The sequence below is a fragment of the Saccopteryx bilineata genome, chromosome X, assembly GCF_036850765.1.
Source record: "Saccopteryx bilineata isolate mSacBil1 chromosome X, mSacBil1_pri_phased_curated, whole genome shotgun sequence".
Lineage (NCBI taxonomy): Eukaryota > Metazoa > Chordata > Mammalia > Chiroptera > Emballonuridae > Saccopteryx > Saccopteryx bilineata.
In genome coordinates this window covers 131845945-131871857 of record NC_089502.1, presented here as the reverse complement: position 1 = coordinate 131871857, position 25913 = coordinate 131845945, and the positions used below count along the sequence as shown (strand labels likewise).

Below are 25913 nucleotides of genomic sequence, written 5' to 3'. Positions count from 1 at the left end.
GTTGTTAAATCTGTACAGAACACAAACAAAGTATAAATCCAGCTAGGTATTTTATTTGAAACATGCTTTTACTTAATTGATGACTTGGTTGCTCTTTAGTCAATACTGACAGCATTTTTTATCTATTAAAGATGTTATTCAATACCTTATAATATTTACACAGGATAGGTGAGACTAAGTTAAACCACAAGTCACAAAGAGTTTTATAAGCAACTATATTTACAGTCACAATACCAGAGATCTGGTGAGTAACCGACTGCCACCCCTTAAATACAAGAATTTTCATCATGCATTGTTTACAGGCTCCTTTAAAGGGGGTCTCTTGAAGAAGTCAGATGTTTAGGAAAAATTCAAGTCAAATCTTGGCAAGTCTTTTTTTACACAAACACTTGGTTTGGTTATTTAGCCACCTTAGTAATACAATATATTTATACTCTAACTGGAATAAATACTACATGAAAAATGAAAGCCTATCAAATTCGTTAGTAGTAACTATTACATCTCTTCGCAGGACTTCAAACATTTTCTTTTGGGACACACTTTATAGCATTGTATTTTAGGAATCAGAGTATAACCAAAAAAACTCCCCAAACCCCAAAGAACATATTCCATACTTCATTTGAAATATGAGTTCACTGAAACTATACATTTCCACATTAAAGACAATTTAGTAAAATAATCCCTAGTGTTTCATATGAGCTACAATTTTATCCTAACTAGTTTAATGATTGATTTGATTTTCAAGGATGCAACAGCACTACACTTAGCTGTTACTAACAAGATGAGAAGAAATTACTAACAAACATATGATTTGGGGCCACTGTTGAATGTTTAAAGAATTTTTGGATGAACCGTATTAGAGGTAAGCAGAAAAACTACTGTCCGAGCTGCACCGTTCCTACCATGAACTGTATCAGTTAGAACAAATCAGAAACATGAACCGCAACTGCCCACTCTTAATCTCTATTCTTGACCAGTGTTTTATAGAACCTGACTTTGACTCCACAGCTTGCACTTAGGAAATTACACTAAGCGTGGGATGACAGATTTGTGTTGTTTTTGGAAGAGACGTGAAGGTTTACTGTCTTTTATATTGTTTTCTTAGCACGGCCAAGCTATCTGGAAACCAGCAGGACAAAAGCTTCACATGCTACGTAACAGACCTCTTCTTTGAAAGTTGCATTGACTTCAATGTGGCTAGGGAGATCTAACCAGTGCAGCCCTCAGTATCAGGCTACTAGAGTTGATGACAAAAAAAAAGGGTGAATCTAGATGCCGAATAACATAAGCAAAAAAAATCTGTCCACACAATAAAATATACCCTAAATACAAAGGGTATAATACACTCTGTAGCATGGAAGTCTTTATTATGTTTCTCCACTGCAGTTCTTCCATTCAGAAACTGGACACCACGTTTTCACTAAGATGTTATTCCCTTCTCTTTCTCAGTTTGAGAAAGGCTTAATTTGTACAGGTTGTCATGAAATTTTCATTTACACATAACTGATGTGTTTATAAAGCATTCAAAATTGTAGCTTACATGTACAGGATTTCTGAAATAAAATGATATATAACCTTTTTGTTTTGTAAAAATATTCTAGATACATGCATGTGATCAAAACAATCTTCTTGGTTGGGAAATTTCCTATGCACTGTAAGTAAAAAAAAAAAAAAAAAAAAAAAGGAAAATATTGACAACTATATCAGCATTTCCAATGTTACAATACTGGGTGCCACCTAGTGTTCGATTTCTGCAACTACTAACCTGACAAGTTCAAAATTCCTATTAAAACCCAGGTTCAAAAAAAAAAGCTTTTTTGTTGATGTTTATCATGGCAAAATAAGATTATGAGAAGAATGTATGCGATATCAAAATTAGTATAAAAATAGACACATGCTACTTAAATATGAAAAACACCTAATCATTTCTGACTTCCAATGAAGATTTTTGCCTCTCATAAATTTTATCAAAACCTCAAGGGTACATGTAGGTCAGTGGAATATAGAGTCACTGTACAGTCAACAGGCGGGTCAGAACTAGGGCATAATCCATGGGTACAGGGCAAACGTTTATTCCAAACCCCTGTGTCCTTACTGGAAATGGTCAGAGTGGGAACGTGAATGCAGTGTTTCGTTGGAAAAAGAGCAGATGTGCCCCTTGAGCATAAGCTCCGTTACACCTAATGAACAGAGTGGGCTTAACGGTTCACTTAATTCAGCACTAACAGTTTTTAAAGAAATACCTTAGAAACAAATCAGTCTGCTTTAACAAATTGCACATCAAATTAACGAAAGTTTTAATCTTTAATAGGCCACAGCCAATAATCCAAATCGTTGAACAATCCTCAGAGAAGTTGGAATGTAAAACGCTGAGGTCAATTTAGATCTGAAAGGAAAAACAACATCAGATCAAATAAAAAATGAGTTTTTGTTCTGCAGCCGCCTACCAGTTAGGGAGCCCCCCCCCTCCCCCCACAATCTGGGAAACATCCGGTCTGAGGAAGTTCTGTGCACCATGCTTTTCTCAGTTCCGGTCTGCTGCCAGTACATCCTTACAACCTCCCCCGGGATGTTACCTGTTACAGTGAATATGATCAGTCAAGAGCAGTGCCTCCTTTCGGAGCTAGCGATTTTTAAATTAGGGGTGGAAATGGACACGGGGGGGGGGGTATTATTTCCTTAAGAAAGAAACAAGGGTAGTTCTGACCAAATACTCCACCTTCCAGTCAACCTGGTCCCAGAGAGTGAAGGCTAGAACACCTATACACCACAGAGAAATGTCTCGGGGAAGAAGGTTCTCAGGTGATAAATGAAGCCACCCCTACAAATGTTCAAGATAACTGCGATCCCCTTAATACCACTGTCTTGATCCTCTTTGCCCAGCTAGCCTGCTGGGCCCAGTTCCGAGGAAGCACTGGCAGATTCAGAAATTTCTTTCTTAGAAAATCTTTCCCGACAAGGTCCTCAGCCTATCACCCCTGCCTGTGGCTTCTTATTCAGGCGTGTTCTCTGGTTAGGTTCTCAATTCCCGAAGAGGCCTTCTACCCCAGCTCAGCTGTCCAAATGTTTGGATCACCCCTTAACCTGAAACGTCGTAACTCTACGTCAGGTTCTTCTCACAGAATATAACCTATAAATCTGCTGTCAAAGGATCATTAGCAATTGAGTCACAAGAATCCTCTGGCTCAGGGTCTCCAAAGGAAGCAACGTCAGAAAAATAATAGAATGGCGTAATTCTTTCTTATCCTTTTTCATTTTCTATTTTAGAGTGTTCTCTAAAATGTACAAAGCTAAATATAGTGCTACTATATATTTAAAAATTCATAAATGCGTGTGTATATTCTTTTTTTGTATTTTTCTGAAGCTGGAAACAGGGAGGCAGTCAGACAGACTCCTGCATGCGCCCGACCGGGATCCACCCGGCATGCCCACCAGGGGGCGATGCTCTGCCCATCTGGGGCATCGCTCTGTTGAGACCAGAGCCATCCCCAGCGCCTGGGCCATCTTTGCTCCAATGGAGCCTTGGCTGCAGGAGGGGAAGAGAGACAGAGAGGAAGGAGAGGGGGGTGGAGAAGCAGATGGGTGCTTCTTCTATGTGCCCTGGCCGGGAATCGAACCCAGGCCTCCTGCACACCAGGCCGACGCTCTACCACTGAGCCAACCGGCCAGGGTGCCTGTGCATATTCTAACGGTTTGGAGATGCATCAAAATACAAGACGGACTGATGGATGAGTAGATATAGATACATGATAACTCAAGTACAGGAAAATGTTAATTGTAGAATCTTGGTGGTGGGTTTCTCAGTGTGATGTCCAACTCAGATTTTCCCAAGATCACTCTTTATATTTTTGAAAAGCTTTCTATGAATTCTGTTGTACAATCTTGGTCAGGAATAACTGCTCTAGGTATATGAAAATTTCATCTTTGAAGCAAATCAAACATTAGTATTTTTAGACTTATATACACAGCTGGTTTCAGAACCATATTTTTATTTAAAGAGGGTTGAAAAGAGCCCAAACTAGATTTAAGAGTCATTTAAAATACCCCTCCCAATTATTAAATAAATTCATATTGCCCAAAACTAAGTTTGAATTTCACTTAAATATGATAAGATCAGAAGGGCAATGAGGCATTTACTCCTGTGAGCATCAATGCTTTAACTGCTAAAAAAAAAACCAATACATTTTTCTGAAAATAAGCAAATCAACTCCAAACCGAGAGCTTGCCAACAGTGTATATCCAACGGATAAAATCACATAATAGCAAAAGGCTTTGATTTTAACAAAGCCTTTAATGTATGTTGTAATTTCAATGCTTCTTATCAAGCTAGTTCAAACAGGATTCTTCTTTTAATAAGTAGTATTACATCGCTTCTTGGCCTTTTGGCTAAGATCAAGTGTAATAAGTAGTATTACAACTGGGAGAAAGCATGTTTCTTTGTATTTCTCACAACGAAAGTCCTTAATAGTGATCTCTTTAGACACCCTTAAACGAGTTATGCTCCCAATGTCTAGCATTCAGATTACCTAAGCAACTATCGAACTTTCTAGGGAGAATTGTTGCAAATAGATGAATTCTCAAAGCATAAACAGCTTGACTGACTAGTTATTTACTGAGTGAGTACTCTAACTACTGAACCACTTACATCATCAATGTCTTCGTCATCGTCTCCAATGTCATCAAACTGGATTTCATCGTCATCTCCAGGACCAAATGTATCAGTCTCATTGATTTTAGCTAAAGAAACAACAAATATACTCATAAACATATCCAAGATGCTATCAAAATGAATAACTGCCCACAAAAAGTGGTTTGATATCAAATGTTGAACCATAAACGGAGACTCCCCAAACGCAAACTTTTAATTAAATCAAAGTTTTATTATCAGAAAAGATCCTAGCTTCAACCTAACAACCCTACTATACAGAACAGTATTTTATACAACAAAACCTCCAACAAAGTGACTGCTAAGTCAAGTTAAAATGTACTTACATTATAATTTTCTTTGTTTACATACTTTTAGTAAGGCAGGCTTTAATTACACAAATTCTGAAGCTATTACGACTTCCAGCTATGCCTTTGTTTTGTTTTGTTTTTTACGTATTGGTTTGAGAGAGAGGAACATCAGTCTGTTCCTGTCTGCGCCCTGACCGGGACTGAACTGGCAACCTCTGCGCTTCGGGATGACGCTCTAACCAACCCAGAAATCGGGCCAGGGCACCGGCTATGCTTTAAAAAAGGTTTGTGCACACGCCAAGAACTCACCAATCAGCAGACTCATCAATCAGAAAGATTTGGTTAAATCACGCTATCACTAAGCAACGAAAATGAACCAGAAAGTGCTAGTCCTATTCCCAGATATATTAATATTTTCTAGATTAGGAATGTCAAGTAATTAATTTTAGCAGGTTTTCCATGGTCTCCAAAGGGAGTGGAGTGACATTTTAAAAAATAATTAAAAAATAAATATTTTAAAAGAAAAAACCCAGAATGATTTCTTACCATTTTTCATTTTCTATTTTAGGGCATACTTTAAAATGTACACAGTAAAATCAAAATTAAAAAAAAAATGTATATAGCATTAGTATAATAATCCTATATGTTTAAAAATTCATAAATGTCTGCAAGTATTCTCATGGTCTGGAGACATATCAAAATATAAGATATAGTGGTAATATAAAATGCCATATCGTTTCCTTAATATGCAACAGAGCAAACAAAAACCAATAACTACGAAGTAAAAAATGCAGGCATATAAAATAGTATGTAAAGTATACTTCCCCTTTGGTAAGGCGGTAAGGGACTTATTTTTGTTTTACTGAAGTTTTCTGCATTTAGAAGACAGGACTGCTGTATTCGGAGAGGAAACGAAGAACGCTGGCCTAACAAACCCTACGGGACACCGCGACACTGGGCGCAGGAGCAACTGAAGACTGACTGACAGAAACCAGCAACAGTGCCTAACTACTGTCCTTGGTCCACATCTAAAGGAGACAAATCCTGATGCTGTCTTTGAGAAATGAATAAAAAAAACCACTCTAACAAAAATTTTCCTTTCACTGGTACTATGCAGAAGCCCAGGGCTTACAAAGTATAACTCCTCACCAAAAGTATCCTTATTAGAAACAGAATCCAAGTTATTTTCTTAAGGCATCTAGTATTAGGAAGTATAGTCAGTCAGAATAAACAAACCATGTAAGCTCAAAAGTAAATACACAAACCCACAAAATTCTACCAAAATTCCACAGCAACCTGACAGATTAAAACAGTAACTCAGACATTACCATGCTCTGGCAGCTCGCCATATGCCTTCAGACTTCTCGCTTCATCTGCATTGTATTTTAAAATTACATCAGCTTTATTATCCTTGAAAAGAGGAAAATAACTTTTAGAGCTGATGATAAAATATTACATTTTCTCCTACAATCTGAAAAACGCTCAGGTTTAACCCACTATGAAGCTTGCATGCATACAAGAACAATGATCAACAAGCTTAGGGAAGATATTCACAGCTCTCACTTTAATGAGAGTGGAACTGGCCCTGGCCAGTTTGCTCGTTTGCTCAGTGGTAGAGCAACAGCCCGGAGTACAGATGTCCAGGGTTTGATCCCAGGTCGGGGCACACATGGTAAGCAACCATCTGCTTCTCTTCCCCTCCCAGTCCCCCTTCTCTCGCTCTTCTCCTCCGGCAGCCAGTTGCACATTCAGTCTGGGCATTGCACCCAGGCACTGAGGATAGCTCAGTTGGTTCAAGCATCCCCCCCCCCCCCACAAGGGTTGCCAGGTGGATCCTGGTTCGGGTGCATGCGGAAGTCTGTCTCTCTATTGTCCTTCCTCTCACTTAAAAAAAAAAAAAGCAAGCAGACCTCTGCAGACCCAATCCTGTAAAACTCTTTACCATTACCCTTTGATTAGAAGTCTTTTGAAATATAAAATTGAGAAATGAATTTAAAAAAAAACTGTACCACAAACTAATTAAAAAATGGAGACTGGTATAACGAGCTAAGGAAATGCATGCACCTTTCCATGCATCAGCAGTTCTTAGGGCAGAACTGATCAGAATCTCCTGTGGAGTTTTTACACCTCCCGAAGATAGACCAGTAGAACTGGACTGTGCAGAGAAGCCCAGGGGGATTGTGTTAAAATGCACATTCTGATTTAGGAGGCTTGGGGTGGGGTCCAAGGACCTGCATTTCTCCCATCCAAGAACTAACCAGGCCCGACCCTGCTTAGCTTCCGAGATCAGACAAGATTGGGCACATTCAGGGTGGTATGGCTGTAGACAGGACCGGCATTTCTAACAAGTTCCCAAAGCTATTGATGCTACTGGTCCCTAGCAGGGGCAGAGAAGAAGAATTACAGGAGATTAAGAACCAGAAAATGACAATCTTATGGTCAGAATGTTATACCTTTCAAAACCTTGGTTTCCTATCTGTCAAACAGGGAGCTCTTTTTACTTGTGCGATTATTTTTGAGATCAAAAGAAAAAAAAAGGACATTAAAATGGTATGAGTTTAAAGCAGTTTTTCTTAACCTCAGCACTACTGGTCTAGATAATTCTTTCTTGTAGAGACTGTCCTGGGCATTGTAGTATGTTTAGCAACATCTCTGGTCTCTACCCACTAGATCAGTTGGCCCCAACCCCCGGGCCACGGACCGGTACCGGTCCGAAGAGAAAGAATAAATAACTTAACATTATTTCCATTTTATTTATATTTAAGTCTGAACGATGTTTTATTTTAAAAAAATGACCAGATTCCCTGTTACATCTGTCTAAGACTCACTCTTGATGCTTGTCTCGGTCACATGATACATTTATCCATCCCACCCTAAAGGCCGGTCCGTGAAAATATTTTCTGACATCAAACTGGTCCGTGGCCCAAAAAAGGTTGGGGACCACTGCACTAGATAACAGCAGCACTGTCCCCTCTCTCAGTTGTGACAACCAGAAATGTCTCCAGACACTGCCAAATGCCCTGGATGTAAAAAAAATCACCCATGGCTGAGAACCACTGATTTAAAGTAAAGATTTTAACTATCCTAGAATATATATAGAGAATTTTTAAAAAAATCAAAGTTATAAAAATAGAAACATTTTGTCACTCACAGTGTATCTTAACACATAATGATGAGTTCCAATAGGTAGAACCAAATGAATTTTACCAACCCACAATGTCCCAGGTTGAGATCATGAGGCATAACTACCATGTTCTTACCTAAGTTCTTATCAAAATTTAGCGTACATACTCACATCATGATTTATACTGTAATTGTACATGTGCCTGTCTTACTCCCACCATTCCCAGGCCATAAGCATCTCATGGAAAAGGAGTGTCATTATGTAGCCCTGTGAGTAATGGTTTCCAATTTTGATTTCAAAACCTACATTTTTTTTTAATTGGGGTAGGAGGGTCAACATAAGATTACATTTTTATTTGGCCAACTAAGAACACTAATAAAACTACTACTATACATACTATCACTCATTGCAAAAAAGGGAAACTTTGTAAATATCAAAGTAAGAAAAAGGACCATTCAGCTTCATGAAGATTTTGCATGGCTTGTATTCCTTCTACACTGAAAATGTGAATCCCACTGACTGCAGTGGGGAACCATACTCCCTGGAGGGAGTACCCAGTACAATGCCCAAGACAGAAGCAGCCCTTCTGAAATGTTTGCTGATGCAATGGCGAGGGGCACACTGGGCGGGGGCTGATCAGATACAGTCACGACTCTCGGTCCTAACATTAAAGGATCAGCAAAGTCAAGCAAGTGAACAATAAAAATTTCATTTATTTATTTTTTACCTGGTAGTCTCGTAGACCAACCAATATTATGTCTGAGGTATTTATCCAAACCTATAAAAGAAATAAAAATAAAGAATCAAGAGCAACACTGGGTCAGCACTCCTGTAAACACTATTCACCCGACCGTGGTTTAAGTACCTACATGTAGAACTAGGGGGAAATAGACTACAGCAAGCAGCTGTGCGCGTTTCAACTTTTCTGTAATTGCGATGTTTAAAATATACTCTTATTTAACTACTTAACAGTTTATAATTCCAGAGGAATAAATTTAAAATTTAATGTATTTTTTCATAGTGAACCACTTAAAGTGGTTAGTTATCCATCCATTGTAATATAATAGAAAATTAGAAATGGGACTTCATCTCCTTCCCTCCCCTCCTTTATTTGCTAACAAAAGGATTAAAACACCAAAATAATTTTTAAAAACCATAAAATTAGAGTTGGAGGACTTTTACTGGACCTAATTAATAAGTCTGCCCGAACACCTGCTGTGATGGGAAATTAGTCATTACCATGCAAGCAGCCCATTCATGATCACAATTCAGAAAATTTGACATTAACATTAACCTTAATAGCTCACAGCCTTTCTTCCTTTCCGGACACTGAAAATGTATTAAAAGCCAGGCCATTTGTTTTGCAAGTCCCTCAATTTGCATTTGTTCATTATTTCCTGATTAAATTCAGGTTAAATATTTTTGGCAGGAATACAACATAGGTGATGCAAGTGAGTCTTTAAATACAAAACAAGGTCTGTGGCCCCCCCCAAAAACCCCCTTAATCACAAAGGTGTGTTCAATTCAAATCTCCACACCTACCTTTTTCCTCAGTTTCCCTCTGATATGACACAACCTCTTCACACCGTCAAAACACATTGCTTCTAAGCGGCCGTTCCCCAACATTTTAATTACTTGAGCATACTCTGGGGGAGGGAAAAGAAAAGGGCGTAAGACATTGTGCAACCGTCTGTGTGTGTGACAGAGACAGAGAGAGGGACAGACAGGAAGGGAGAGAGATGAGAAGCATCAACTTAGTCTCCTTAGTTGTTCATTGATTGCTTTCTCATATGTGCCTTGATGGAAGGGTGGGGGCTCCAGTCAAGCCAGCGACCATGGGGTCATGTTTATGATCCCACACTCAAGCTAGAGAGCTTGGGGTTTCAAACCTGAGTCCTTTGTGTCCCAGTCCAATGCTCTATCTACTGCGCCACCTCCTGGTCAGGCTACTGTGCAACTTTTGATAAAAGCAACTTAAGAGGTCCACATAAAAACTGACCAGAACGTACAGGTGTACTAGCTGGAATAAAGACATGCAGTAAAATAAATGGGAGGGAGTGATACACTCCCATGCTAGTTAATGGCAGAGCCACGACCAAGCCTCTGACAAGCTGTCCCTTTGCTTTACCTTCGGAGATCAAGGTGGCTTTTCCCAAAATGTACACAGCACTCCTCCCTGATCTCTCATATTTGAAGCCTTTCCCAATTTTAGACCTCCTTCCCCTTAGAACCTTTAGAGGCTAATCTTAACACAACATTTGGAAAATAAAAGTAGCTTAAACATTAATTATGTCTTTATTAAATTAGAATATCTTAATGATTGTTTAAAAAATTTTTGTAAAGCATGAAAGATGTTCTCAGGCAAAATGCCAAACTTCTAATTACATTAGCCTGCCCGTGGGCCTGTCTCTTTTGTCATTAAATGGCAGAAGACACGGGGTGGGGGTTGGTGGGGGGAGTGCACCACTTCTGAGCCTTTAGCTCACTGAGGCTGCGCATTAGACTAACCCCCAAAGAGGGTATCCACTAACTGACAACTACACAGATGGCACTTTGAAAGGCTCAGTTATGGGGTTGACACGTAGAACTGAGTTAGTCAGACTACATACAGTGAACCCAGCACCCTCAACACTCCGGGTCAACTCAAAGACAGCCCCTCTCCCCAAACGGGGGGAGTACGTGCAAGAGGAAAAGCAGAGACAGCCAACATCGCGTCCACTGCTCACGGGGCTAGAACGACTAAGGCCAAGAAACAAAAAGGTCTCCCAGCCTGAACAAATCACCAAAGTTCTATAAAAAGACAATAAAAAAAATTCTTTGTAAAAAGTGCTGGAAATTATTGGGATAACCGGAAAATTTTGAACATGAATCATACTGAATATATACTTTCAGGTTCAACTCCCTGGGTGTCCTGTTGTACTTATGTAAGAGGACACACCTCTTCTTAAGAGTCACACAGTGAAGTAAGTAGTAAGGGAAAAGGATCACATCGTCTGCAACTAACTCTTCAATGGTTCAGGAAAAACGCACACATGCACGCAAAGGGTCATTTAAGGGAAGTTCTTTGTACTAAATACTGCAGCTTTCTGAAGATTTGAAATTACCCGAAATAAAAATATAAGAAACTAGGATTAAATATCTTGGTCTGGCATTTACAAAGTCTTAATCGATTTGAAAAGGTCAAATGTTCAGTTTCATTTTATTATATTTTATGAAATTATATGCCAATGACACCGGAGAACTGAGGGAAAGGCTTCAGACTCATCCGTCAAGTACCCACGGTCTACCGCATATGCTGTGTAACACCACTTATTATCCAAAGGCCCCTAAACCAGCAGTCACCCACGCTGACGTTGTAGGAGCGGGGCCAGCAGAGAACAGGAAATTTCTGGCGGAGCCGTGGCTGAAAACCACGGCACTACATCAGGGAACTGCCAAGCAGCACTTCTGAGGCTTAATTCCTCCTGAACCGCGTAACTCATTCTTATGAGTGTTCACGCCAAACAAGGAGACCTACACTGCAGATCCACCACCAATCCTTAATGCGAACCGAGTGTTGCAGGAAACGGTCACCGAGAGAGGCTGTCAAGTGCGGGGAATGAGAAAAGGGGCATGCGGTTCACTGCTCAGGAATACAGACAGTATCTCATTTAGGTTTAGAAATTAAAATTCCAAAATAATATATATTTCTAAAAGAAACCTAACGTATGAAGACGCTTACCTTGCCCATCTTCTTTGAAGACCAGTTCTCTTTTTTCAGATTCATTCTCATTCTTACCCCTACGCCTATTTTTACCTCCTTTACCTAATTTAAAGAAAGAAAAGACATTATCCACAAAACAGTAGGAAAAAACCCTAAACTAAGTTAAGGCTTATAAAACAGTTGTTAAAAATCACTTATATTAAAAAGTTCACATAATTTAGTTACTCAATTAATAAATGTATACTCCCGAATCATACTAAATACATATATCTCGTCACTCCTCCAGCCTTCTTGGGGATTCTTTTTGGAATTCTTTTACATAAAATGCAAACAAACCAAAGCAGATATTATATGAAAGTATATAGATTCTTTTCTGAGGACATCTGCATTCAATGAGCAAACTGCCCTGACTCATAAAGATAACGACCTCTCGGTTGACTACACCGCTCACTGAAGCCCTCCTACAGTGGCCACCATGGGCCAATGTGGGAGATACAGCAGGTTTTGATAAGTTTTATGAAAATGTCTTGTCGCTCTTGTCTAATTCCCCCACACCAACAAAAGGTGGGAGTGCAAGGAGATGACTGAAAAGAAAAGAAAAAAGGTAAACTTACAGCCACTGGAATGGGACACTGATTTTGTGATGGTGGGGCCACTGGAATGGGACACACGGATTTTGTGATGGTGGGGCCACTGGAATGGGACACACTGATTTTGTGGTGGTGGGGCCACTGGAATGGGACACACGGATTTTGTGATGGTGGGGCCACTGGAATGGGACACACAGATTTTGTGATGGTGGGGGGAAAGTGACCAGCCTGGCGACCCGGAGTCGGAATTTTATCCTATTGCTGCAGAATACACTGAGCAGGCCATCTGAAGTTAAAAAGCAAGATGCTAACTGCCTGAACTTGAAAGCAAGTAAGATGTTCTTCACAGGTGAATTTGTGGTCCGTACATACAATGAAACACTATTCGGTGTTAACAAGAAATCACTACCAAGCCCTCCAAAGACACGGAGGAACCGGAACCATATATTGCCAAGGGAAAAGAAGCCAATCTGTAAAAGCTGAATAGTATGATTCCAACTATATAACATTTTGGAAGAGGCAAAAATACGGAGAGAGTAAAAAGATCAGTAGTTGTCAAGAGTTGGGGGAAGGACAGGCGAACAATAGGTGGAGCACGTTTTTAGGGCACTGAAACTATTATTCTATATCATACTGTAATGGTGGATATGAGTGACTATACATTTGTCAAAAACCCATAAAATGGGCCCTGGCCGTTGGCTCAGCGGTAGAGCGTCGGCCTAGCATGCGGAGGACCTGCGTTCGATTCCTGGCCAGGGCACACAGGAGAAGCGCCCATTTGCTTCTCCACCCCTCCGCTGCACTTTCCTCTCTGTCTCTCTCTTCCCCTCCCGCAGCCGAGGCTCCATTGGAGCAAAGATGGCCCGGGCGCTGGGGATGGCTCTGTGGCCTCTGCCCCAGGCGCTGGAGTGGCTCTGGTCGCAACATGGCGACGCCCAGAATGGGCAGAGCATCGCCCCTGGTGGGCGTGCCGGGTGGATCCCGGTCGGGCGCATGCGGGAGTCTGTCTGACTGTCTCTCCCTGTTTCCAGCTTCAGAAAAATGAAAAAAAAAAAAAAAAAACCCCATAAAATGTACAACATAAAGAATGAAGCTCAATATAAGCTATAGACTTGAGTTAATAATAAACATCTAGATTGGCTCATGTAAGAAGAAATTGGTGGGAGAGGAAGTATCTGAGAACTTTGTACTTTCTTTTCAAGTTTTCTATTAATATAAAACTGCTCTAAAAAAAAAAACCTATCAGGCCCTGGCCGGTTGGCTCAGCGGTAGAGCGTCGGCCTAGCGTGCGGAGGACCCGGGTTCAATTCCCGGCCAGGGCACACAGGAGAAGCGCCCATTTGCTTCTCCACCCCTCCGCCATGCTTTCCTCTCTGTCTCTCTCTTCCCCTCCCGCAGCCAAGGCTCCATTGGAGCAAAGATGGCCCGGGCGCTGGGGATGGCTCTGTGGCCTCTGCCCCAGGCGCTACAGTGGCTCTGGTCGCAACATGGCGACGCCCAGGATGGGCAGAGCATCGCCCCCTGGTGGGCAGAGCTTCGCCCCATGGTGGGTGTGCTGGGTGGATCCCGGTAGGGCGCATGCGGGAGTCTGACTGTCTCTCCGTTTCCAGCTTCAGAAAAATGAAAAAAAAAAAAAAATAAATAAAACCCATCAAAAAACAACAACCCAAAAAGCAAGGTGCAATAGGGATGCAATCAACAAAACCCATACCCACACTGTGGGGGCAATTCTACAAGGTGATCTGTTCTCTTCACTAAAGACATTATGAAGAAAAAGAAAACACGAATGGATTGGGAACTTACACATTAAAGGAGACTAAGACATAGACTTAGTAGACTATGTGGTCTGACTTGGTGTGGATGGTGTAAGTTTAGCCATGAACTGATGTTGCCTGGGGCCAGGACACAAGTACATGAGGAGTCAATCACACTAGTACACTTTTGTATATACTGTATTCAAAGTTCTTCCTACTATAAGTTTAAAAATAAAAAGAACAAGGTGAACAAGAACATATAGCCACCACTGATATAAAAAGATATTCATATCTGCCTATATACGCACACACATAAAATGTCTCTAGAGGGGCACATATGAAATAGTTAACAATGTCTGTGAGAAAGAGAACTAGTTGGCAATGGGATACATTTAGGAAAAGAAATTTCACTTTTTATACTTTTGAATCATGAAGATATTTACTATTAAAAATATTTTTTAAAAAATACTTCAACAAAAAGCAGAGGTGTGACATGATCCTCTGGGTGGGAAAACTGGTCAGAAGGTAACTGTCCTCGCCCTGGCAGGGTAGCTCAATTGGTGCTGTCGTGATACGCCAAGGTTGCAGGTTCCATCCCCAGTTCAAAGCACACACAAGAATCAAACAATGAGTGCATAAATGAGTGGAACAACAAATTGACGTTTCTCTCTCTCAACAACAAAAAAGATTACTGTCCTTACCATACATTGAATGAAGCAGGCTGAGTTAGTCATGAAGAGAGGAAGTTGGAAGCAACCAAGATGTCCTTCAGTAGGTGAATGGACAAACTGTAGTACGAGACCATACATTGGAATATTATTCAGAGCAATAATAAAAGGAGCACTTCTGAGATGGAAATGAGAGAATTATGACCAGATACAGAGGGAGGGAAGAGTAAAAGAGTAATCCATATACGTATTTCCTAAAAAAGTGGTGACTTTTCTTTCTTCCCCAAACTGTAAGAGACAATTTATTCAGAAAGTCAGAGGGAGAAAAAGTGAACTGTGTGGGCTTAGGAAACATGCTACAGAGGCAAATATAGGGCCCTTGCAGCTTAGGAGAGAGAGGGGCAAGAAAGAACGCCTTGGAGAAAGGAGGTAAGGCAAGGCGCTCCATGGAGAGCCATAGGAGTGGTCATCTTAAAATCAAAGGTAGTCAAGACCTCAAAGTGTGCGAGTACCTTATCCCAAATGCTCGTGAGTGGGCCAAATGATACCTTTTCCTGAGGTACTAAGCTGACAGAATCTAGAGGAAATAAGCTAAGAATCAGTCCAAAGCTAAAGTCTTTGGACATATAGTTTAAGGCAATTTATACCCTTATTTGTGTAACCATCATCAAGATTATAGTCACGGGGCTTCTGGCTTTTCCAATAAAGAGGAACAAACACATTTATCTCTACATTAAACCTCATCTCGTAAAACTCAGGGGTCTTGAGAAGTACTATTCCTCCGAGTAAGATAACATTGTTTTGACATATATAGGAACAATAAACACTGAGTTCAGAATGGTGTTTCTTCCTCCCTTCTGAGAGGAAGGGAATTGGGGAGGGAGACACAGAGGGCTTTAACTGAATCTGTTGTAATTTTCAAGTTTAGAGTAAAGGAGCACCAGCTGCTCACTGCATTATCTACAATTTTTGTATGCCTCAAATGCTTATAAAAGTGATTCATTATTTGTCAATTTACCAGAATTAACCATCCCTTGATCACCCCTCCTCTATTTTATCACCATGTAATGGAATGAACTTTAAAGGAGGCTAGTGAACCAGATGTGGTTTAATGCAGAAGTCCCGTCCCCTTGAAAACCAAAGGGGAACCTATTATTCACCTAAGGGTGGACTCAACATAAGGCAGGTGACTTAATCCAACAAATATTTATTGAGCATCTATTAAGTGTCAAGTGCTAGCAATCCAATGTGAGTAAGACAGATACTATTATTGCCCTTTACAGCTTACAGTCTAGTGAAGGAATGGGAAATCTCATGCTAGAAATAAAAGAGAATAAGATATATACTGAAGTGATCCAGTAACCACCTCAGCGGAAATAAGGATTATATAGGTTATGAGAAAATTGTGATTTTTAAAAACCCTATTTTATCACCCGTTCCCAGAATAAGCAGCAGTAAAATCCTTGCTACAAAATGGACCGATCCGATTTCTAAGGGGACTAAGTTGGAGTGCCCAGAGGGAACTGAACCGAAATATCCCCAGGGATAAAAATGAGTAGTGACAGCTCCAGAGGAAATGAAGTAGAACGAGGAGCCGGCTGTGAAACAGAAAAGAGAACACAAGTAGGCTGAGTCAAGGCAGAAGGTCTCAGGATGAATAATCAAAGGAAACTTCTTGTGGGTTCTGAAATACGCTGCTCTCCTGGCAGAAACAGTTTTCCCATTTTCTACTTACAGAGTTTTGAGAAAATATAAGGATACTTAAAATGCAGAAACTCCCTTAAATCTAAAACGGGAGAATTTCTTCAGGACTGTTCTGCTTTAACCTAAATTAGGCTTTTCCATTTTGGAAATTCTAAACAAACTTATCTTCTCCCGTCTGACAATTTGTGAATGTCGAACTTCAGAATGGAGGGAACTTACTTAAAGTTACTCCCAGCACAATACATATAATAATCTGAAACGAAAGTAGAAAACTTGCCTAAATATGGAACAAGTATTCTGGGGAGAAAACAGTTCAACTCCGTCAAGGGATGGGGAAAGGTAAATTTCTAGAGACGAATGTCAAAAATGCATCCAGGTTCCGACCACAATTTTCAAGAGGAGAGTAGTGTCGACAATATTCAACAACTGTCCGTAAAGAAACCCATGCGGGGGTACCTGATGGGCACTAGAGCGAGCATCACCCTCTGAAAGTGAATGCCTCCAGGGTTTAACTCCCCCCGCCCGGGAAGGCCGAGGACGCCCCGTGCGAAGCCCGGGCAGCCCCAGGTGGAGCCTCCTCACAGGTCCCCATCGCGCCGCGGTCACCGTGGCGCCAACGAGGAGCAAACCCACATTCCCCGCAGGAGGCCCTACAAAAATGGCGGCGGCTCCACCCCGATGTGACCAAACTGGAGGACAGGAGGAACTCCCCAGGTCTTCTCCCCAGCCCAGAATCGCCTCGGATCGCCCAGCCGCCGGCAGGCCGGGCGGACAGGAAGGTCACCGCGGCCCGCCCTATCCCGAAGCCGAAGGCAGAGCAGGGAGACCGGCCTCGCGGAGTCGCGGTCTCGGGGTTCAAGCGGCGTTACCTTTATTCTTGGGCATGGCGGTGACGGCGGCCTCGCGGCGTCTTCTATTCGGACGCTGGCTGCGGCGACTCCTCCAAGGGGCACGAGGGGCAACGCGTGGAGCCGCGCGGTATCAAGCAGGCACGAGAGACTGGGTCGCGTGCGCGGGAGTCTCCACACGGAGCTCTTCCGAGATCAACGAGCACCCACGCTCCGCCGCAGCAAATGGCGTCGCGTCGGCTTGCGTCGTTTCTCCCCGCCCTGCAACGCCGCCTGGGCCCCCCCCCCGGTCTCCAATGCGCATGCGTGTGCGATTCACCACACCTCCTCCCCGCCCCTTTGTGAAAGCAGAAAGGACACTTTCCCAGAGCGTTCACTACGGAGTTAGAACACAGGGCAGGCAGAGTCGTGAGCGGGAGGAGGCGGAGACAGGGAGGATGTGGGCAGGGCCCAGACATCCTAGCAAAGGGCACATTCAGGTAGCGCCCGCTGCTGGGTGACCCCCGAGTTCTTCTTCGTGACAAACCGGTCTCACACGGTTTGGGCAGCTAACTTATCAACTGTAATCTCAGATTTTTTTTTTAAACAGAAGTATTTATGTATTTATTTGCTTGAAAAAAAGATTTTGATCTGTTTTTGGTGCATATTTTTTTAGCTTTTATTTTTAATTTATTGTGTTGATATGGTTATGTTAAGCCAAATTCGGAGGGACCCAAAACATGAAAGACAGGAACAATGTCCGTCGTTTACACATCAAAGCTTTATTGTCTAGCTTGGCCAAGGGCGGTAGCTCCAACAGAAATCTGAGGGAGAGCGCGCTGGCCCTTTGTTCTACCTAGTTTTTATAGTTTTGCAAATGGGAAGTACAGAAGCAAAAATTGTAATTAGGAGCCCTTTACCACTATTGGTTATAGTCATATGTCCTTTAACATGATAGGACCACGTTCAATTTGCAAGCCATACATCATTTTGGAGAAAACAAAATTTACAAATCAACACAATGGTAGAAAGATGTCTCTTTACATATTAAAAGACATTCCTATATTTCCTAGTGTTTATCCGCCATCTCTCTGTCCAGAGTCACACGTGTTAACCACACGCATTTACATAGGAGAGGTAGTTTCTGTGGGGACAGATGCCCGCAAATGGCTCATTGCTATGAGAAAAGGTTTATTTTGGCTTTTCTCTCCCTGCACCTGGCTAGCCATTCACCCCTTTCCTCACAGGTGTGGTGGAATGTCTGGGAACCCATGTTTTCCTCCCCTTTGCATTTACAATACAATGCCAAGGGCCATCCTGGTTATGCCAATCACACAGTACAGAGACTATTCTCACAATTTCTCTGCACACCTTAACCCAAATTAATAAAATGTTCTCCAAGCCTCTTAAAATAGTAATTCTGTAGTTTTTGGTACCTTATAACACCTGCGGATGAAGTGGCTCAGTGGCTCCTCAGTTACAAGGGGTCCACTCAATTTAACACCCTCTACCTCCCGCATCGTGCTCCCTCACTTCTGCTTTAACGCAGCCCTTTCACGTACCTACTGGAATGGGAGTCTGAGGGGAAGGGCGAGGCTTTCCTGCCATCCCCATTACCAAAGCATAACATCTGCACGACATTTGTTACTACTTTATAAATACGTCTTCCCTACCTCGCTGAAAACCTTCTTAGGCTGAGACCACATCTGTTGCTTACTATTACCAGCTCTTAGCAGAGTGTCTAGCACATAGTAGGTGCCCATTATACACAGGAAGGAAGAAAGGAAGGGAAGGGAGAAGACTTAAATTCAGTGTAAAGGGCTGAATGGTGTCCTCCCAAAATTCACTTGTTAGATTCCTAACTCCTAAATACCTCAGAACATGGCTATGTTTGAAGATAAGGTCTTTATAAAGAGTTGGCACCTGGAGCCTGACCTGTGGGTGGCACAGCGGATAAAACCCGAACTTGGAATGCTGAGGTCTCAGGTTTGAGGCCCCAGGCTGGTTGGGTCAAGGCACATATGGGAGAGTTGATGCTTCCCACTCTTCACCCCTGCCCCTTTCTGCTCCCCTCTCTGCTAAGAAATCAATCGATTGATCAATATTTAAAAAAAAAAAAGTGTTGGCACCTTGAACTACCAGACTGTCCATAACTGTTGTAAAATAAACTTCTGCCAGTCTGTGGTACTTTATTGTGGCAGCCCTAGCAAATTAATACACCATAATATAAAATTACTAAAAATGTCTACTGGGAGGGAAAGGTGTAACTGCAGGCCTATAACCCATTCCCTCTCTACCTGCAATCAATGACCTGAAATTGCCTTTTAAATATGTTAATGATATTTACTAGCAGAAAGAAAAGGAAAAGCCCTTATCTCTAAAATGCTTTTAGCAATATATCCTTGATCTATAGAGGTAGCTCATAATAAAACCTGGAATTTATGGATTTATGAGGCATGGTTGGCTGGAGAGTGGGGGCTCATCATTTCAATTTTGTTCTGGAGCTAAACCTGATAATTTTGGACTTCTCTAAGAAAAGATTCTCATGTGTGCCTGCTGATTACCGTGTATCCTTTGAATGATTAATCAAGTTAGGTTGGATAAGATCTATGACTGATGTGAGTCTAATTTGACAAAATCTTTAGTCTAAACTTTGCATGGAAAAATTACTTTGTACTTCTTATTAACTCAGAAATAGTTTTAAGTTCTACTAATCCAATTTGATAAATTTATACTTTGGATAGAATAATGTGATGATATGAAGGCTTAATCGTCATGTAATCAAAATAATCGGATAAAGGAACATACATGCATTTATTTGAAACTTTATTATATAAATTTTCATTTCTTTTAAAGATTACAAAACCTGTTCTGTGACAGGAATACAAGCAATTTTGTTCCAGGATTACTCATGGATACATCTGAAAGAGCTTAGTTTACACATTAATAGCATGATTTGAAAACTTCCCAGATTAGACTCTTAAGTAAAACAATTTAAAGTATTCAGTGATATTTAATCCTTTACAAGCATTTCTTAATTATGGCAGCAGTGCCAAGCATTTGATGTGATTTAACCACCAATAAAAGGTACAATACATATGAATTCATGATTTGGTACCTTGGGCTTCTAGCATGCCTTACTAGAGAGAAACTAGTATAAAGTAAGATCATATAGAATAGTAGAAAAATACTTGTGATTTTTTTTTAAAAACTGTAGATGCCCACCCTATTCCCACCCATGGCCACAAATGCAAAATAATTACATCCCTTAGGTGTAGACTTTCCCTTTTGTGTAGGGTACGAATTAAGATAAACCTATTAAGATAAACCTGTACATAATTTTAATTAAAAACTCATCACCCATAATTATTAAGGATGCTAAGAAATGGCAATACCTTGAAGCATTTTTTAATGAAAAAACAAAAGCTTTAGATGGAACACTACACTTAAGAGAAACACAAACCCAAACCTTTATCCTTATGCCCTTGCTTTGTATTTAAAAGTTCTACTTTAAATACTTGTTTGAAAAACTCGGTATACAGTTCATTCAGTACTATAGTGATAATAGGAGTAAAGATTTTCACTTCCATCAGTGAACTAATCTACTTAGAAGACTATTATAGCAACTCTCTTCTCACATACGTTTACATAATATTGTACTCAAATGGTATGTGCTCTAAAGAGGTTTTGAGGTTTGCACCTCTGAACTTAGTCTCTAAATTTTCCTTTCCACTAATTTCTATTCAATGTCATATACTTTGCTATTTGCTCTGGGAGAAGTCATGGACATTTAAACAGCTTATCATGCACTTCAAGGTTACATGGAAAAATAATGAGGAAAGTGCCTTAAGAGGTAGGAAGTAGGCTCTTATCCCAACCCTTGGTATGCCCTGTTATGAACAGTTCAAAGACTGGAATCAAAGTGGTAAATGTGAGACTAATAGTAATACAAAGCTTAAGAAAATTAAGTCAACTTAGTTACTAGAACTGTTTGAGAACACTCACATTGGAACCAGTTACAAGTCACTCGATCACACAGAATACAGCAGTGTCAAAAATACATAAAGCACACTGTAGATACAAATTCTCGGCCCCCCATATTTACGTACTATCATTCTGTAGATTCTTCACTAGAAAAAGTGGTTAAGCATGGCTCTGCAGAATACCACAGTCCCAAGAAAGCGAATTTCATTCCTTCATTAATTGGGCTCCACCAATGGTCACTTGGGGAGACCAGCAACATGTAAGCAGTCTGGAGGTGAAAAGAGGACTATTTCTGTTTATTGAAATAATACCACTGAGTTAAGTCAACCTCTTTGTGAATTAAATAAGGCTCAAAGTATACATCTAGTTTGGTAGTCACATGGAGTTGGAACTTTGGGAGGGACAGAACTCGAGGATTAGATTGAAACCTCCTGGTTTAAGCACCAAGGGTCAGCCATAAACCCATCATACTTGTTAAGCAGAGAAAACAGACTTTTTCTGACCCTTTACATTCCTGATGTGTCTGTCCTAATGTCTTCAGAAGTCTCAAATGCTTGCTATCATCATAGGATAGGATTTTCTCAATAAAATATAGTAAAGGAAACTGAAACAGTTTAGGACATTTATAAAGGCCAGGAAGTAGAGAATATCAAAGCTGTTGAGATGTGTATCGCTGGCTTCCATGGTGATTAAGTGTATTTATACCGAGGCCCCCAAATCTTGAATGTTTTTCTGCTCTTCTGCCAGGCTGGACCTTTCCAACCCAAACAGTTCTGTCAACTCGGGAAGCCTCCGCATCCCTCTTTCCTGGGCCGAGAGTGCAGGGCACACCGAACAGGCCGACCCCACCTCCCATGATGTCCCCTGGCCCCAACAGCAACCACTTCTTAAAACTAGATGGGAAACGATTGACCCAAGCCTACTCTTTGCAGTCCACCACCTGTGACACATGGAGTCTCTGCCACACACCACCCCCTGTCTGGACACTGACTTTTCCCACCTGTCAGCTGCAATGCATAGCAATCTTGCCTTGTCAAAATTCTTACATTTTTGGACTTTTGGAGGTGATAGTGAATAAATGAATCCATATCAGATCTGTTAAAGACAAGGGTCTATTGTACTTAGAAAAAAGACATTTCTATAAATTGGAGCAGAAATAATTTATATAAAGATTAAAAGGACCAAAAAAAACCCCCCAAACTTACCTTAGTTTAACATCACCACTTGCAAAGGAAGATACAAAACATATGGTAGTATAATCTGTATGTTCCAGAATGCACTTGGCAATGCTAAATGCAATCTACCATTCTGGGTATTGGTCTGGACTAGAAACTGAGAGGTTTGAGAAAGTGGCCTGGTAGTTTATAGCTCCTTCTCTCACACTGAACTGTCTTTAAGGCTGAACTAAAATCTCCTGGGAGAAGCCCTGGTAACCAGCAACATCAACTGGTGAAAGGCCTCATTCGCACCACTATATAGGGGCCTGGAGGAACTGGACTTGAAGGAAGTAATGGAAAGGTTAACCCAGCACAAGCACGACACTTAGAGCCCACTGTTGGCAATGTGGTCTGCTATAAGTCAAAGGCAATAGGAACACCAGAACCACAGAGAACATAAATTAGGCTCATGAACTGCTTTTCAGGCAGAAAGCCTTCAGTTTTGTGAACATATAACTCGCTTTTCTCCAATAAAACTAGAAGTTGGACTAGGCAGAGAAGGCAATATCTTTGAAAGCAATCAACTTGGCATTCATATGCCAGTAGAGGAGTGCCCCAGAAATATGTAGTTTGTGAACAACTCAGCTCCTGGTTGGGTGAGAGATAATCCGAAGGGAAGGCAGCATGGTGTTATGGGGGGAAACTGGATGGGAAGTTAAGATTCTAGTCTTTGCTTTGGGTCAAAGGTTCTTGACATGCAGTATGAGAAAGGTGGACTAGATGACTTATAAGGATTTACACATTTACTTTAGGGTTCTAAAAGACTGCAATGGGAAACGCACCTAAGCAATTATGGAATAGCATCAGTGTCAAAAACCTGAGCATTTATGCTCAGAGTTACATTAACATTTTAAAAGTGACAAGAATTTGGGGTGACCATGGTTTAAAACACTGAATAGAAAGAGAGGAAAACAAACGTTCTTTCTCGGCAATGGGAAGCATCAAGGACTTAAAAAAACTTTCTCCATCTGGATCTTCTGAAATCCCTCTTCTTATGCATTTTTTAGAAGATAAACTTGCATCTGACTTCTAAGCAATCATCATTTTGTGTCACTTGGGCAGAAGATATATTATAGATTTTTTCTTTCTCTTTCATTGCATAGAGGAGAAATGAAGGAATATCAGTGGCTTCCCAGACAGCTGACCACATGCTGTCGGCTTTGCACTCTCAAGGGGAAGGGTTACAGCCTCCGGCGGGGAAGAGAGAGTTCTGATGTAAATGGCTTAGTATGTGATGCAGGAAGAACTGTGTGGGCACATTTTAGTGAGGTAAGTGAAATCACTTTTTCCTTGCTCATAGGTTTTTCATATTACATACTGATGTATGCTAGGTAGCTTGGCAAACATACAGGTCGTAATGGATACAGAAATTTCTTTAATCAAATAAAATGATAGAAACTACCACATTAGATAGATGTACACAATGAATACTGTAATCTAAGCAGACTCAGTGACCATTATGAAAACTGATCATTTCTGAAGTCAAAAGGAAATATTACACAGCTAAATCATCAGAAGGAATTTCACAAACACTCAATGCTAGACATTCACTTACCTACCTTAGCTATGATTTCAGGTTAGGAAAGATACTGTTTGATCAAGAATGGTTTATTCCCTAGAACAAGAAAGTTTTAATCCAATTTCCTATAGAGGCCTGTGGCTTTTATTACACTCAAATTAGTGTTTAATATGCAGCATCGTAATGGGATAGAACTCATCATGATTTACCATTTTTTCAATAAAAGCATACTTTTCTCACAGGTATATAACAACAGGTATGCTGTTATTCATATGTTCAATTCTGCAATTTGGTCTATTTAAACATGAAATAGCCAATGGGACTTGAATGACCTGTTGCTCAATTTCCCTTTCCCAATCTCCTCACCAGGATTCTCAAAGGCCTTTGATGTATATTGGCAAAATTTCAAATTATATGCTAATACTAAGAATGGACAGTATTTAAGATTAAAAGTGTAAGAACTACTTCTTTAACTAAAGAAAAAAAAACCCTAAAGAGTTGCAAAGTATATGGACTAACTTCCTAGGTGTACTCCTGACAGCATGTGACAGACATGTAACTTCCCTACCATAACAGCTCTCTAGGCTAGTCTGACAGAGCACCCGACTTTAAGTAACAAACAAATGAACCAGTGAAACAGACAGGGGTAAGATATATACATTTTGGAAGTATTACATTCAACAGCTGTTCCACAATCTGGCCATTTCTAGGGCTGTCCAACAATACTGTTAATCCAGGTGAACTATTTAACCAGATTTAATAGTTAACCGATTAATAATAATAGATTCCAAGTTAAACAAGGCATGTATACATTAAAGAAAGCAGTACAGAAATGTACTGGATATGAACTGTTTACAAAAACATACAAAATGTTGGATGGCACAAGGGATACAGTGCTAATATAAACGGATTGTTTAAGCTAAGTGCTTAACATAAACGGTCCATCCCTATAACTAACAAAGAATATTTAAGGGACATGAAATCTTTCCTATAAAAATAATGCTATATGGTGTAAAGTACTTTATTCAGTGTATTTTTTAGGTGGTATTCATATGTTCATGATTCTTCTTATTGATTCAGTGACTATATCTTCATCACAATTCCATTTCAGATCATCTGGAGCTCCAGGAAAATCTACCTTGCTAACAATCATGTAAAGCGAGAAGAGACGGAAGCGGGAGCAGCAGCAGGAGCAGCAGCATTGTGGGTACCAGCTGGGACAGTGTGTGCTTGCAGGTGTCTCTCAGATATGTGCTACCTGTCGCCAGAACTTGTGCTATCAGCTTACACCGTGGTACCAAATATCTCACTGAGGTCACTTCACAGGGCTGTGGAGGTGATTTTCTTAATACCTCTCCGCTGAGCAAGAGTAGAGCGGCCCACTGGTTCCAAAACTGGTGACTGATTACGGTTTAAAGCAGAATATGTAGCTGCCATGGCACCCTGAAAACAGGAAAGAGTCAAAACAAAAATGACAATGGGGAGTCACGTACATAGGACATTAAATGAACACTTTTTCCCTGGATAATTTCATTAGCAAATTCATGTAATTTTATTAGGCTCATCATGAGTATAAGCACACTGGCCAGACCCTCTGATTGAACTGAACTTGCAGAGGTCAGTGTGGGCGGCTGAAATGATGGGTGAGAGAGGACAGGGACGGACCCCCCCCCCCAGGCGTCCTCACTCCTCTCAGGCCCGTCAATGTGGCTCCTTCGCAGTCTTTTACGTGAGAGACAGAAAGCACGCTCTTTGGAACATCTAGTCTGCTTTGCGTTGTGCATAAGAAAGCAAAGTATAAAGGAAATAGATCAATAAGCTTAGCTGATGAATAAATTCAGAAATTTAAAAGTCATTCCTATTTTTT

The 25913-nt window shown here is 40.8% G+C and overlaps 2 protein-coding genes across 6 annotated transcripts in view; both read right to left on the bottom strand.

Annotated features, from left to right (window-relative positions):
- Positions 1-37: 37 nt before the first annotated feature.
- EIF1AX (eukaryotic translation initiation factor 1A X-linked) lies at positions 38-17598 on the bottom strand. Its single transcript, XM_066249220.1, has 7 exons — positions 17369-17598; positions 11802-11885; positions 9623-9726; positions 8808-8858; positions 6285-6366; positions 4646-4737; positions 38-2386 (listed from the first exon to the last, which is right to left on the bottom strand). Exons 1-7 carry the CDS (start codon positions 17382-17384, stop codon positions 2381-2383), a joined length of 435 nt encoding a protein of 144 aa, XP_066105317.1. The 5' UTR covers positions 17385-17598; the 3' UTR covers positions 38-2380.
- Positions 17599-23882: 6284 nt separating this feature from the next.
- The window catches only part of RPS6KA3 (ribosomal protein S6 kinase A3), a 116217-nt gene continuing 114186 nt past the window's right edge, over positions 23883-25913 (bottom strand). For all 5 annotated transcript variants that reach the window (XM_066248844.1, XM_066248839.1, XM_066248842.1 and 2 more), the window contains one exon: positions 23883-25489. In XM_066248844.1, the coding sequence (XP_066104941.1) occupies positions 25367-25489 (123 nt within the window). In that variant the 3' untranslated portion in view covers positions 23883-25366. The remainder of the gene's footprint in view (positions 25490-25913) is intronic.

Bases quoted from the DNA above. Each gene is read 5' to 3' on its own strand.
- EIF1AX (XM_066249220.1), bottom strand. The intron at 8,859-9,622 runs GTAGGTGTGGAG...TTTCTTTTATAG, and splicing joins GAGGGAAACTGAGGAAAAAG to GTTTGGATAAATACCTCAGA. The intron at 4,738-6,284 runs GTAATGTCTGAG...TTGTTTCTTTAG, and splicing joins TGGCGAGCTGCCAGAGCATG to CTAAAATCAATGAGACTGAT.